The sequence below is a fragment of the Anolis sagrei genome, chromosome 2 (genome assembly GCF_037176765.1).
Source record: "Anolis sagrei isolate rAnoSag1 chromosome 2, rAnoSag1.mat, whole genome shotgun sequence".
Lineage (NCBI taxonomy): Eukaryota > Metazoa > Chordata > Lepidosauria > Squamata > Dactyloidae > Anolis > Anolis sagrei.
This window is the reverse complement of record NC_090022.1, coordinates 152,219,847-152,234,945: the sequence shown is the minus strand read 5'-3', so window position 1 is coordinate 152,234,945 and position 15,099 is coordinate 152,219,847. Positions and strand designations below refer to the sequence as shown.

Here is a 15,099-nt window from a genome sequence, read left to right as displayed (position 1 = left end):
CTTCCTGGAGATTTTTATGGCCTCGTAAATCAGTTAAATTAGCCTCCCCACAAAGTGGTACCTACATTTCCTGCTTGACCGAATCAACTGTCTTTCGGGCTGCAAAGGTCGACAGCAAGCTACACAAATTGGTTGGACACTCACTCCGACCTGGGCTGGCTTTGAACTCATGACCTTTCGGTCAGTAGTGATCTTAATGCAGCTGACTCCCGGCCAGCTGAGCCACAGTCCCGGTGCTAAAAAGTAAACCAAAAAGTAAAAAAAGAAAGTCATCCCTGGCTCTTAATGCCAGCTAGGCTTGAATAGCAGCAGATCACAGATCTATTCACGGATCATAGAATCATTGAGTTGAAAGAGACGTTGTGCGCTATCCAGTCCAACCCCCTGCAGTATAAATTGTGTAGCTTTCTAAATGTTGGGATGCAGCTCCCAGCATTCCTAATTCTGGAGTGTTGGAGCCTTGTATATCTTGAGATATGACCATTAATACCTTTAAAATGACAAGGACCTCTTTGTCCATCTATTTGGGAGGCTGACACACAATTAGAGAAAAGCCATACTCTACTTGTTATAAGCTCTCCCCATATCAAGGCTGCCTTCTGATGACCGGGACGAATGGAGAGAAATCGTAACGGACAGATACGGGGCACACAATTTTTAACAGCTGGACAACAATAAAAATACAGGTCTTCATTGCTATCTCTCTAGTGATCACTTTTTCTTCTAGGATTGTTATGCTTTCTAATCTTGCTCTAGAGCAGGTATTGGCAAACCCAGGCCTGGGGGCTGGATGTAGCCCCCTGGATTCTTCTCAGGCCTTCCTCTCTCTCACTATCCTATTCTTCCTTCCTTCCTTCTCTCTTTCTTTCTTTGCCCCTCTTTCCTCCCTCTTTCCCTCTCTCTCTTTATCCTTCCTTCCCTATTGTCTTTCCTTCCTTCTCTCTTTCCTCACACCCTCCCGCCCTCCCTCTGTCCATTCCCTTCCATCCTTCCTTCCTTCCATCCTTCCTCCCTTTCTTCCTTCTCTTTTTCCTTCCTCCTTTTCTTCTAGAATCATAGAATCATAGAGCTGGAAGTCACGTCATGGGCCATCTAGTCCAACCCCATTCTGCCAAGAAGCAGGAAAATTGCATTCAAAGTACCCCCGACAGATGGCCATCCAGCCTCTGTTTAAAAGCCTCCAAAGAAGGAGCCTCCACCACACTCTGGGGCAGAGAGCTCCACTGCTGAACAGCTCTCACAGTCAGGAAGTTCTTCCTCATGTTCAGGTGGAATCTTCTTTCTTGTAGTTTGAAGCCATTGTTCCGCGTCCTAGTCTCCTGAGGGGTGTTTAGCTGGGAGAAGAGAAGGCAGAAAGGGAACATGAGAGCCATGTTTTAAGATTTAAAAGAGTGTCCATTGAGAAGGGAGGGGGAAAACTGACTTTTTGCTGCTCTAGCGATCAGGGCACAAGGGAGTGATGGTTTCAAATGGCAGGGAAAGAGAGTTGACTGAAAAGATTAGGAAGAACCTTCCTGAGAGTAAGAGCTGTTGGAAAGTGGCATAGTCATCCTTGGAGTGTGGCGGAGTCTCCTCTGGAGGCTTTTCTGCTGAAGATGTCTATTGGGAGTGCTTTGATTGTGCCTTCTTGCATGGGAGGGGGTTGGACTGGTTAGCCCTTGGGGTTCTCTTCCAGCTCTAGGATTCTATATCAGGAGTAGGCAATACAGGGTCTAATGGATACACTTTCTCTCTCCCATCCACCATCTCATCCTGACCAAGACCAACCCTTTTTGGATCCAAAGGTTTCCCATCTTTCCTTCTGAAAGAGAAGAGGAAGGGGAGGAAAGGACAGGGAGGGGACTTGGGGAGAACCCCCTCCTTCCCGCCCCCCCCCCATTCCACTCTGGCCCACCATGTGGCGTCCAAGTTAGAAAGTTTGCCCATTCCTCCTCTAAAGCATCTGAAGACAGGAAAGTTTCTGAAAGAGTAACCCATCTCCAGTTTCGGTGTAATTCTGCTGTTTTTATATGAATTTGTAGAATACAGGAGTAATGAGTTGGGCAACTAAAAGAACACTTCTGAAACTCTGCTGTATGAGTGTGTGTGTGTGTGTGTATGAATGAATGAATGCCATTTCCCCAAAGGGTTATGACTCTTAAGAGGTCATGCTTTTTACCAAGAGGTTATGGCATCATTTTTCAAAAGGTTGTGACTTCTAACAAGGTAATCCCGGTAAAAGTACGATAGCTGGGACCCAGTGCTGGTAGTGCTACGCTCGTTGCGCAACACGGCTCTGAATTAGAGAAGGGAACATGTGAGTGATACAGTGCACCGAGTGAGAGACGCAGCTGCGACAGGATACCAGTGAAGTAATGTAATGCAGGTGGGACAGGATAACAGTGAAGTAATGTAAGAGTGGCTGGATTTGATTCATTTCTCACCACTCCTTTTTATGCTTCCTTCCAATGCAACGTTTTTGAATATCTCCGGATAGCCTACATCAGTATGCTTGGCTGTCCCGTCCCCGTCCCCCCCGTCACTTTCTACCGAACTACTTTGTTGACTGTCGTAGCTGCATCTCTGTGTGCAGTCTCTCGCGCACGTGGTGCTGCGTCTGGTGCACGTGTTCCCTTCTCTAATTCTGAGCCACGTTACACAACCAGCATAGCACTACTAGCACTGGGTCCCAGCTATCATACTTTCACCAACATCCCTTTCTAAAGATCATAAAATCTCCAAAAGGTTATGGAGATTTCTGTTTTTCAAAAGGTCCTGTGACCAGTGGTTTTCCCAAAGGTTATGAATCCCTTTTCCCAAATGGCTATGGAGGGAGAGGAAAGCTTTAACTTTTTGCAGGGAGCATGTCTACACAATCTCCTTCGATGCAAAGTTCTTGCTAGGTTCACTTACCTTATCCAACAAGGATTTTTCCAGTTTTCAGAAGTTTCCAGAGTCTCATACAAAACAGATATGAATCCAGTTCAAACACAGAAGAATAAGAACTACTTAATGGGTGACTGGAGGGAAATAATTGCTATCCAGAAAAGGGGCGAAAGTGGGAGAATCCTACCACCTCCCTTGAAACATGAAGAACAATTCACAACTTTTGTATCAGTAAATCCAAATCACTCCAGCCTTGATTCTGAGTGTTTGCTGTTTTAGTTGTTTCAGGGAGGAAGCACTGTGGAAGCCATCTAAATAGGACATTAAATTATCTGTGTATTGACAAGTGTTGCTCTGACCCAGCTGGTCAATAGTTGTCCTTGGATGGAGCGTTTAATCCCAATTATTTGAAAATAAGCAAGGCTAGTCAATACTGCAGGATTGTCAGGATCTGAAACAGCACCAAAGGTCAAAGCTTTCAAAACCGATCATTTCATCAAGCAAGCCATTTCAAATAAATTGGGATGGAAGCTGATGTTGATGTGTTTTAAGGTATATAAAAACCTGGGTGAGTTTTTGCAAGGATCAACACCAAGCTTAAGGTAGATGTATGTGTAAAGAAAGAAAGGGTTCACATGAAGGTGTGTTGCATGGGTTAGTAGATGAAAGTAATTTTTCTTGCTGCACTCAACAGGGTATAACTAGAGATTTGAGTATACCATTTGAAGTATACACTGTACCAGACATGGGCAAACTTTGGCCCTCCAGGTGTTTTGGACTCCAACTCCCACAATTCTTAACAGCCGGTTCCGTTCAGCCGTGGAACTCTCTGCCCGGAATGTGGTGGAGGCTCTTTCTTCTTTAAACAGAGGCTGGATGGCCATCTGTCGGGTGCTTTGAATGTGATTTTCCTGCTTCTTGGCAGGGGGTTGGACTGGATGGACCACGAAGTCTCTTCCAACTCTATGATTCTGTGACTTCCCACACAGAACCCCCATGACCAACAGAAAATACTGTGCTTTCTAATGGTCTTTGGCGACCTCTCTGACACCCTCTCGTGACCACGCCCAGGTGTCCCGACCCCCGGCTGAGAAACACTGTAATATACACTTTCACCAACAATTGTGCCCCACTACATTCAACATGGTTTTTATCTTGATAAGACACACTGACTGTTTCTGATGTGTTAAAGTTGTATATTTTGGATAATATTGGATAATAAAGTTGTATATTTTGGTAATATTGGATCCTTATCTGTTACACTGATTATTCAAATTTCATCTATTTGTTAATTTAGATTTAAGTAGGAGGCAAAATCTGTTTAAAATCAGCTTTCTTCCCAATTAAAATTTAAGACAAGAACAGATTTATTTATTTATTTATTTACAACATTTATATGCCGCCCTTCTCACCCTGAAGGGGACTCAGTATGGCAAAACTAACTGGTTTATTGTGGCACAGACTTTGACAGACAACAACTTACTCCATACCTGAGGCAGGAAGGAGAGAGAAAAGCTGTTAAGATTACATTCACTTTAGACCCACCACTGGATAAACCGATCCGATATCCTGTGGGTCTGGCTTTTCAGCACCTCCACAGCTTGTGGAACGAGAACAGAAAAGGCAGGCCATTGAACACACTGTTTGCTTGTTGCTTTGGGAACAGTTCTTGCAAACCAAACACATTTCAAAAGAAAGGACCTAAGTCTAATGAGAAATCATGCCCAGATTTAAACTTTCTGTGCTGCCTGTTGTGGCACTTAAAGATGGGCTGAAATTCAAAATCATCTTGGGATCTGCACTGCAAGCACTTCTCCTACATGGCATCTGTAAGTCTCAGGACTGAGAAGACAATGATATGGAGAACAGTTGGTTTGGAGAGCAATTGACCTAAAAGGCACACCTAGTCCCCTGTATTAGAGCCACCATGATCTGCCAGGCTGTCTCTGGACATCTTCCATTTACTGTACATTGCTTATACCAGTGTTTCTCAAACTCTGCTCCTCCAGATGACTTGGACTTCAGCCCCCAAAATTCCTAAATGGGATTTCTGGGAGCTAAAGTCCAATACGCCCGGAGGAACAGAGTTTGAGAAACACTGGCTTATACATTAGGAGCCAGGTTTCAGTGCAAAGGGCTTTCTTTAAACATAATTAATTATTCCCATGAGCAGTCACACACCAAAGCTATTTTGAGACGGCATTCGCTCAGATTGAGAAAGCATTAATGATTAGTGACAAATTGGCATTTGCTATTGCATGCATGTATCAATTGCAGCTGTTCACACTGAAAGGGACCCTGAGTCATGCAAAAGAGATGAATCTCTTGTGCTCCTTAACAATAGCACAGGAGCAAAGCATGTTGAGCATGCACCAAAGGAGGATGCAATGTGAGCTTACTGCCCTGATTTCAATTCATCTTGTCAAATTTCAAAAGCTAAACAGTTGGGCCTGATTAATATTTGGATGGAAGGCCACCAGAACTATGAAAAAAAAATCCAACTTGGAACTCTAGGGCAGTGGTTCTCAACCTGTGGGTCTCCAGGTGTTTTGGCCTACAACTTCCAGAAATCCCAGCTGTTAGAATTTCTGGGAGTTGAAGGTCAAACTATCTTGTGACCCACAAGTTGAGAACCACTGCTCTAGGAAATTGACAACACTATGTTACTTGTACAATGGTATCATAAGGCATGTTTCTCTGGCCCATCCTGTTGATGTCGCCTCATTTGAGCAATGTAAATATCCACTAGAGAAGGGGTACAACCCACTGAGTCATATGGTTCTGCATATGTCTTAGACACCCACTATGTTTACATGGAGCATGGGTTGAACAAACAGCAGACAACTTGGCTTGATCTTTCCCACCAAAGGGCAAGATAGTAGCATGCTGGAGAAGCACCTGGACAGTATTTCCATCTCATACAGAGGACAAAGCTCTGAACTGTTGGACAAGGCAGAAGAGGGCCGCACTCAAAGCAGTGTACTGGCACACCAGGAGTCTCCTGCACACATTGGGAGAGTCTCTATCACAGGCTTGCTTAGCTGCCTGGACAAACTGATGATAGCTATATACAACATCCTTCAGATTGATTATCAGGTCTTTGTGCCTCCTACTGCACAGGCCACAGTTTGTAAACTGAAAGCACACTTCTGTGAGTTGGAGAAGGGTCTGGAAGGTCTCCTGAAGCGCTCTGTATGTTTCTGAGAAACACCCATGTGTTCTGATAACTTTCTGGCAGCTTGACATCAACCTTTGTGATTCCATGTACAAGATGGTCTTGTGTTCTGAAAAGTGAGAGGAGCACTTATCTCGAGGATGTTTTACTCGGTTTCCCCAAAACTGTCCTAAAATTCCCTGTAGTTCCACCACATTGTCTAGCAAATGTCTAAAATCAAATGGTGTGGCACACATTTTCTCCTTTATGTATCTCAGTGCTTTGATATGCGAGTCTGCAACCCACGTGTTATTTCTGCATTCTCTGGAGTTACCATTAACATAGTTATGTTTTTGAGTAAGTCTTGTAGAATGAAAGCCTAGAGGCAGAGGGCTTCTTGTCGATGGTGGGGTTGTTAATGGCCGCTCAGACCCACTGCAAGTAGTGGGTTTGGTGCAGTCTAGTTCTGCCTCATTGTCTTGACCGTGGAAACAACTTGTGTAAGTCAACTGGCAACTACACATGTCCCTCTTAGGTTTTGATGAAATTGATTCCTTCTCGTTCATTACAATTGGAGAACTGAAATTGTTAGATGCCGTAGCATTTTTTGTGATGTTCTCAGAACAAAGAAATGACTGATCTGAAATACTGCTTTCCTCATTGGTCCCTCCAGACTTACATGGAACATTAAATGAAAAGTAACTGAGTCCATTTGAACTGCCAGCTTTTCTCTGCTCCATAGTATCTTCTTTGGCAACAGTTACCAGACTAGGCAATTTATAATTATAATCCATTTTAAGAGTATCACTTGTGCAATTTTTCTTCTCAAGTGCCTGGTCACCAGTCATTTCTGTACAAAGATATCTGTTCCGAGGAATAGACATGGTTGACAAATTAGGTGGATCCTGATTTGCCAATGAGGTACTTGGGTCAGCATTAGCCTGGCCTATTTCTGCATGATCAACCACTGACCTAAAAGAGGGCCAGGAGAGACGTGTTACTGAACCCAAACCACCACCAATGTTAGAAAATGGCTCAGTTGTATTTGAGAAATCGAACTGTTTGTTGCCTTCAGGTGAGGAGTTTTCTCTTGGCACTCTGCTGGTATCGTTACGGAGCACTGAGTTGCCCAGTGGTTGCCTTGGCTCACACACGATGGGTTTCATTTGGTGAGGATCTTGCTCAGGTTCTTCCTGTTTTTCCACTTTCTCAGCAGGAAGAAGATCCTGGTCTGAAGCAGATACACAAGGCAACTGTCTGTCTGGTTGGTTGTTAAGGAACTGGGAAGATTTGGTAGTTGTCTGTATTATTTCCTCAATCAATACATAACTGACTCCTGTTTCAGGCGAGGCTTTTGCTGTTCCTAAGCTTCCATTTAGTACACGATGCTCTGTATCTGCAGAACAATGCTCCTCAAGCCCACCAACTGTGTCTCTAAGATCTGATTTTTCTTCGCATGTGGTATTAAGAACTTCAAAGTGAACAGGGCTTTTGGACACATTCAGACAATTACTCTGGTGGCCAGCAGAAGTTGCGGAGGTAAAAGAATTGTCCTCCGTTTCTGTGGAAGCAGAGCTGAAGGAGACATCTGAACATTCTCTGCTTTTCATGGGATGAATGACATATAAAGGATACACACTTGAGTCCGTGGATGACTCCCTTTCCAATGAACCTGGCTTCACATCTACAGAGTCAGATGAAGCTATCGTATCACCAGTTGGTTGGGTTTCCAAAAGATCAGAATCACTTTTAGGTCCCTTGGAGGAGATTGCAGCAGGGGAAGACAGTGCACCTGGAAGGACAGGTTCTCCATCACAGCAAGTATGATCAATGTTCTCCAGGGAGTGAGGTGGAGCAAAAGGGAAAGTAACCTGTGAAGTGAAATTAGTCTGCAGAAAAGACCTCCTCTTCCTCAGATTGTTGACATCCTGGGGCTCCTTTTCAGGTCTATATCTTGCCCTTCTGCTTTGTCTTGGCAGAAAGTTTTCATCTGAACTGTCACAGGACAGGGTCTTTGAGGAGTTCAAATCTTGCACAGTTTTTGGGGATAGAGCGCCAAAAACTACAAATAAAGAAGAGGAAGAATGTGAGAAAATGATGTTTACCTTCTGTGGATAAATGTCTGTTACTTAGAACCACAGCTCAGTTCCTCCCTCCCTCTCGAAAAACCTATTATTATTATTATTATTATTATTATTATTATTATTATTATTTAGGATATTTCTATGCTGCCTTTCTCAGTCTTAAGTCGACTCAAGGCGGCAATTAGATGTTACAACAGTTATAAAACAGAATCAAAACATTTAGTACACATTATAAAAACCATGTAAAAATCACCAGTGACTTTCTGATTAACTCATTTTCCAGGGGCACTGTCTAAGCCTTTCCATGTTCACTCTTTCCTAGTTCTATGTTTATCTAATTGCACTGCATTTCCAAAGGCTTGTTCGAAGAGCCAGGTTTTTACTTTTTTCGGAATGTCAGGAGGGAGGGGGCAATTAAAATCCCTAGGGAGGGAGTTCCATAGCTGAGGGGCCACCACTGAGAAGGCCCTGTCTCTTGTCCCCACCAGGTGTACCTGCAACAAAGGTGGGATTGAGAGCAGGGCCTCCCCAGAAGATCTTAAGTTCCTAGCTAGTTCATAAGGAGAGATACATTCGGACAGTAGAGCACATCATTATTTCATTTTAGTCTAGCTAGTGAAATACGATTTTTTTTTTGGTGTCAGGAGCTATCTGAAAAACTGCAAGTTGCTTCTGGTGTGAGAGAATTGCCCATCTGCAAGCATGTTGCCCAGGGGACACCCAGATGTTTGATGTTTTACCACTCTTGTGGGAGGCTTCTCTCATGTCCCCGCATGGGGAGCTGGAGCTGACAGAGGGAGCTTAATTTGCTCTCCTCAGATTCAAATTGCTGACCTCTCAGTCAGCAGTCCTGCTGCACAAGGGTTTAACCCATTGTGCCACCGGGGGCTCTGGTGAAGGATGATGAATATAGTCATTCCTCAATATCGGAAAGGGCAAGTATCTCCCCCCAGGATTAGGTGCTTGCCTCCACTCCATGACGAGCTGTGGGAGACATGAGGACATGTGAAAAGAAGAGCAAATGGTTATGAACAGGCTGGAAGAATTGGATATTATGTGCCAAAGTTGTTGTATTAGCATCTCCAGTTCTTTGCTTAGCTAGAGAATGGGAAAGTAATCAATGTAACAAATAACAAAATATAAATATAATGGGGGAAATGGCTGGGATATTTTTGCTTATGAAAAATATACAGTTAGCCCTGTTACATATTAATTACTATTCACGGAGCAGCAAGGATGGCCTGGGGAGTATGCAGAGTGAAGAGCTGCAGGAACAGCCTTAAGGGTTCACTTAATCAAGATCTTATGCTTCTTTGGTGCTTTGATGCCTTTGATGTTTATAACCACATCACATGTATGTCACACTATATTGTACATATATAAAAGGGAAATGGGTTAAGCTTGGTTACGCTTAGTAGAAAACAGCTGGCTTGGCTACAGGCTGGTATGGCAAGGCCTCATCTGTTAGCAATGCCTACCTATCTTATACTATGAAACTCTTATGGGAACCTGATAAGTCAAGCCTTTCTTGTGTGAAAGACAGCAGGAGGGCGAGTGGGTGGAGGAACTAAGCATGTTTTAATTAAAAGGAAAAGACAGCAATAAGTATAACATACCTGTGAAAATATGATACTTGTGAAGCTTGCCAGGCCTGACAACAACGATATAGAATGCTTAAATTTTCTTAAATAGCTTTACTACCTCAAAGTGAGTTTAGTTTTTGAACTAAGGAAGCCTGTATCTGAAAGGCTGTCAGGATGCCTTTTTAATAACCTTTTGCCACCGTGAGATACAGTTGGAAAGGGAAGGACCTCTTTTCATTTCCAAACTGGATGTGAGGGATCAAGGCCAAGCTTTGGAGAAGAAACAGAGAAAGGCGCTTTGGAAGGAATGCCCACCCTGCAAGAACCCATTCTGTTTGGGCTCAACTAGTGGTTGCTGGGAGTCTACTCCAGTGGACAGAGGGCAAGCGAGGTCATACGAGAAGCCACGTTTTGATTTTTTTATCATGTCAGAAGCAAATTGAGGATATACTGCAAGTCGCTTCTAGTGTGAAAGAATCAGCCATCTACAGAGACGTTGCCCAGGGTACGCCCAGATGTATTACCACCTTGTGGGAGGCTTCTCTCATGTCCCCACATGGGAAGCTGAGGCTGACACAGAGCTCACCCCATCTCACAGATTTGAATAACTGATCCTCAGGCCTTCAGGTCAGCAGTTCAGCTGGCATATAGGGTTAACTCATTGTGCCACCGCAAGTCCATGCTTTTTGATGTCAAGGGGAGACAAAAAGTGGGGTGCCTGACTGAATAGGATGCCCATCTTGTAGAAACTTTCTTTGGCAGAGAGGCAGAAGGAATGGAGGCAGAACTCCATGTTCCAAGATGTCAGAAACAAACAAATAAATCCTTTGATGGTGACCAGGTGAATCATGGAGCCAGATCTCATTAGGAAGAGCCAGTAGCAGGCAGTACCTCTCCAAATGCAGAGGGACAGGCAGCTAAGGATTATGTGCAATGGGAATCCAGAGAAACTCCCATTTTTTTCTCTCCCACATAGCTGGATGAGTGGGCAGAGATTTTCCCTGATGACACCCTGAAGGTGAAATCTGACTGCATTGAGCTGAATGGCTGGGATTTTTATGACCAGTGTTTGTGCTTGTTTTGAGGATCTGTACCACAAAGAAAAAGTATGCACCAGATTAATGACCCTCAGACAGGGTGTTAAATCAGTGATCCAGTATGCAGAGATGTTTAGATAGCAGGCAGTCCAGATCTCCAAGTACACAGAAGCAACAAAGATACTACCGAGATGGGCTGAGATCAGGCAGTTTGGTGTAAACTTATTAAGAAACAACCCAGATACTCAGATGAGGTGGTTCCACTGGCTGGAGAAAGTGAAATTTGCCCAGAGAAGACTACCAAACTTCCAAAGACAAAAGAGTATGCCAAGACAATCAAATGTAGGCTGTATTTCCACTGATGGTATTAAAATGAATCCAGCCAAAGTACAAGCCATGATGGGCTGGGGATCTCAATAAACCCACAAACAACTGTAAAGTGTTTTGGTATTTGTAAATTTTTACAGGTAATTCATTCCAAATTTTCATAAAGTAGCATTGCCTTGAGTCACTTGCTCAAGATAAAATGATAAATAGGAAAAGCACAGGGTTTTAGAGTATTTAAAATGCTTTTTAGTTCAAAGCTCATTCTGAAACACCCCGATCCCAATCAGGCATTTGTGCAATTGGAGCAACATTGCTGCAAAAGATGAAAGGGGGCGATTGCGAGCATGAACTTTACATGTCAAAGCAAATGTACAGCTACTGAGCATACTTGGCCTATTTGGGAGAAAGAGGCTGCAGCTAAAGAATTCACTTCAGAGGCATAGAGAAATTTCCTAAATTCAAAGTTTGTACTGACCATTACAATTTGGAAGTCCTAGAAAAATTCAGTCCAAAACCGGTTTGTTGGACTAAATTATTTTACTAATTCAATTTTAAACTAAAATACTTTCAAGGGAATTTTTTTTTGCTGAGTTTGTCAAGGTTGCCCCAGGATGAGAATCAGACAGAAGAAATAGCAGACACTTGGTTTGCCCTTAAACAGCTGGGCTTAAGGCAAGCCAAAGAGGTGGGCCAGGGGGCAAAAGTGCCTGATTCTGTTCATCAAAGATTAGAACAGAATATAGAGCAAGTAGAAAAAGAGCCACAAGAGGGAGCTAACATTGCAGAATGATATTGAGAGTAAAGGAGACTGGCTCTACATATCAGAGGAAGATTTTATGCCAGTGTTATCAATCAGGATCCAATCTTCCATTTCTGAACAAGGTTCTGGAGCGTGTGGTGGTCTCCCAACTCCAGGGATTTCTGGATGAAACAGATTTTTAAGATCCATTTTAATCTGATTTCAGTTCTGGTTATGGAACACACAGCTTTGGTCACCTTGGTGGATGACTTGTGAAGAGAGCTAAACAGGGGGAGTGGGTCTCTGTTAGTTCTCCTTGATCTCTCAGCGGCTTTTGATACCATTAACCATGGTATCTTTCTGAGTCATCTCGCTGGGATGGGACTGGGAGACATTGTGTTACCCTTCTTGGAGGTCATTCCTAGAATATGGTGCTGCGGGACTTCTGTTTGAACCCCCAGCCATTGACCTGTGGGGTTTTGTTTTGTCTCCCCATGCTGTTTAACATATACATAAATCTTTTAGCTTCCCACAAAAGGAATATTCATTTAGAACACTATCTGACTATTCCACTTCCGCTACCCTTAAGACGAATATATATTAGGGCTAGGTTTGAATAACTCAGTATTATGATGCAAACTGGACGTTACTGTAACATCCCAAGAAGTGAGAGATTCTGCATTTGGGGAGAACAAACAGTGGAAGATATTGAACATTTCTTAGTTGGTAGTCCAGCATATACTGAACTGCGATACAGATATTTACATCCAATATTATCCAACTGCAGGTCCCCCAACAGAAATGATCTTCTGACATTCCTTTTGCAAGGACAAGAAAGATCCGCCATAATCAGAGTAAACTTTTTTATTCTGAAAGCTATCAAGAAAAGAGAACATTTCCTGAAAGAAGAACTAGGAAAATAAGACTCTGACTGTAAATACATAAAACAGTGGTTCTTAACATGGGGTCCCCAGATGTTTTTGGCCTTCAACTCCCAGAAATCCTAACAGCTGGTAAACTGGCTGGGATTTCTGGGAGTTGTAGGCCAAAAACATCTGGGGACCCCAGGTTGAGAACCACTGACATAGAAGATCAGCTGCTGTCCTCTCCTTTTTGTCTTGTCTTTTATTTGTGTTGTATTTTGAAATGGTCATATGACTGGTCAAATAAATAAATCAATAAATAAATATCATAAACATAAAACAGCTGGGAGTAGCCATCTGAAGTTTTGGATTATAGTGTCACATGTATGCGGATGACACCCAACTCTACTACTAATTTCCACCTAATCCCAAGGAAGCTGTCCTGACCCTAAACCAGTGCGTCATCAGTCATTCATCAAACCTATGAATGGTATTAGCTATGGTTCTACTAAGCCTTATCCACAGTGGTACATATGCTCAAAATGCTCCCTTGGTTTTAGACCCGCCTCAGGAGGTATCCTTTCAACCCGACTGCTGAGGACTTCCTTCTGACTCACCTGCTTTTCTCTCTGTTGGCGTCATCCGTTCTGCGGCATCATAAAACTCTTCATCTGAACTGGTGTCTCCAAACCCAGGGGGAGGAGCCAAGAGGAATCTCTGCCTCTCCCCTTCGTGGATGCCTTCATCTTCCTCCTGCTCATTTAAGGAGCTGGCCTCTGAGCTGTTGCTTTGGGGGTTCTTCTCCCCACTGCTGGCTGGGGAGATGTTGGCACAGAGACTGTAATACTCCATGATGTTGTTCTCCGCTAGCTTCGATGCCAGTGCTGAACCATTTGTTTCATTTTCTCTTCTGGATTCTGCTTCTGGCTGTACAGGTTCAGAAGTGGGGATGCTGGGTGGCAGGAGGAAGGAAAAGAAAGAATCCTGTGCCTCTTCTGAGTTTGCCCCCAAGAAAGCCTTGCTATTGCTCGTCAGCTCCTGAAGAGTGGGGACGTAAAAGTGGTAAAACTCTGGCCTGCTTGATGAGCATGTTTCAAAATCATCCTCCTCCAAGGCATCCATAGAGTCACTTGAGCAGCTCGTCTTAAGCCCTCGGCTTTCTGAGTTGGCTGAGTCAGAGGCTTCTGACAAGCTGTCATTTGTGTTGTCGTATCCGTTGCAAAAGCCCTCACCTTCACCTCCGAGAGTCATTGTTTCTTGCTCTAAGTCCTCTGGATCTCCATCTTCCTTAGGTTGAGGCCCAAGACGCCTGAGTCTGGGGGAGTGTGTGTTTGAAAAATGGTCCAAGGAAGAGTCCGGTTCAGAAGAGTCTTCCGAGTCACTGCCGGTTCTAGATTCATATCCTGTAAGTCAAACAGACACAAAGAGTATGGTCCTCTGATGGCAATCCCCCACTTAGGGCTACCAAGACTGTAGCAGACATGTCATGCTTCAGTTCCTAGGGATCAGGATGCCTACAAGAAAGTGAATGGGCACAACTCAAGGTACTTTGCTGCCTAAATTAAAGGGAACTAGGGCATCCCTTCCTCTCCTGTCTTCTCTTTTTCAAGATGACACTCCTGCCTTATATGCCAGGTGCCTCCTGGAGGTGCAAATGAACTATATGTGAATGCTAGTACTGTATATACTTGAGTATAAGCCAATTTTTCCGCCTTTTGTTTTAGGCTGAAAAGCCCACCTTGGCTTATAAGCCAAGTGAAAGTTATTTATTATTTTACTCTATTATTATTATTATTACATTTATTATTTTACTCTATTTATTAGAGTTCAATGCATGGTTCTAAATGGTTCTAAAGTACTTACAAAACTAAAGTTCTGGTGGTGAAAATTTCAGAACTCTTTCAAAATTTAATTATTATTTAATTATTGGTGATTTTTATGACAGAACCAATTAGGAACTGCCATTTATAATGAAATTTTGAGAGTTTTGTTAGAGTTCTGAAATTTACACCACCAGAACTTTAGTTTTGTAAGTACTTTAGAACCATGCATTGAACAGGCCTACTATTTATTATTACTATTATTACATTTTTATTATTGTACTCTTATATTATTTTATTACATTTATTATTTTACTCTACTTATTATTATTATTTTACTCTATCATTATTATTACATTTATTATTTTACTCTCTTTATTATTATTACATTTATCAAATTTTGAGAGTTTTATTAGAGTTCTGAAATTTTCACTGCCAGAACTTTAGTTTTGTAAGTACTTTAAAACCATTTAGAACCATGCATTGAACAGGCCTACTATTTATTATTATTATTATTATTACATTTTTATTATTGTACTCTTTAATTATTTTATTACCTTTATTATTTTACTCCATCATCATTATTACATTTATTATTTTACTCTATTATTATTACATTTATCATTT

At 42.6% G+C, this 15,099-nt stretch overlaps 1 protein-coding gene and 1 non-coding gene across 2 annotated transcripts in view; one reads left to right on the top strand and one right to left on the bottom strand.

Annotated features, from left to right (window-relative positions):
• Nucleotides 1-525: 525 nt before the first annotated feature.
• LOC132769556 (small Cajal body-specific RNA 8) lies at nt 526-656 on the top strand. Its single transcript, XR_009630881.2, has one exon. It is a non-coding gene; the product is annotated as a small Cajal body-specific RNA 8 (non-coding RNA).
• A 3,605-nt stretch (nt 657-4,261) lies between these two features.
• Nucleotides 4,262-15,099, bottom strand: part of FRMPD1 (FERM and PDZ domain containing 1) — a 93,258-nt gene continuing 82,420 nt past the window's right edge. Inside the window, exons 16-17 of the mRNA XM_060763759.2 lie at nt 13,270-14,055; nt 4,262-8,081 (exon numbers count right to left, since the gene is read on the bottom strand). Coding sequence (XP_060619742.2) covers nt 5,782-8,081; nt 13,270-14,055 — 3,086 coding nt within the window. The 3' untranslated portion in view covers nt 4,262-5,781. The remainder of the gene's footprint in view (nt 8,082-13,269; nt 14,056-15,099) is intronic.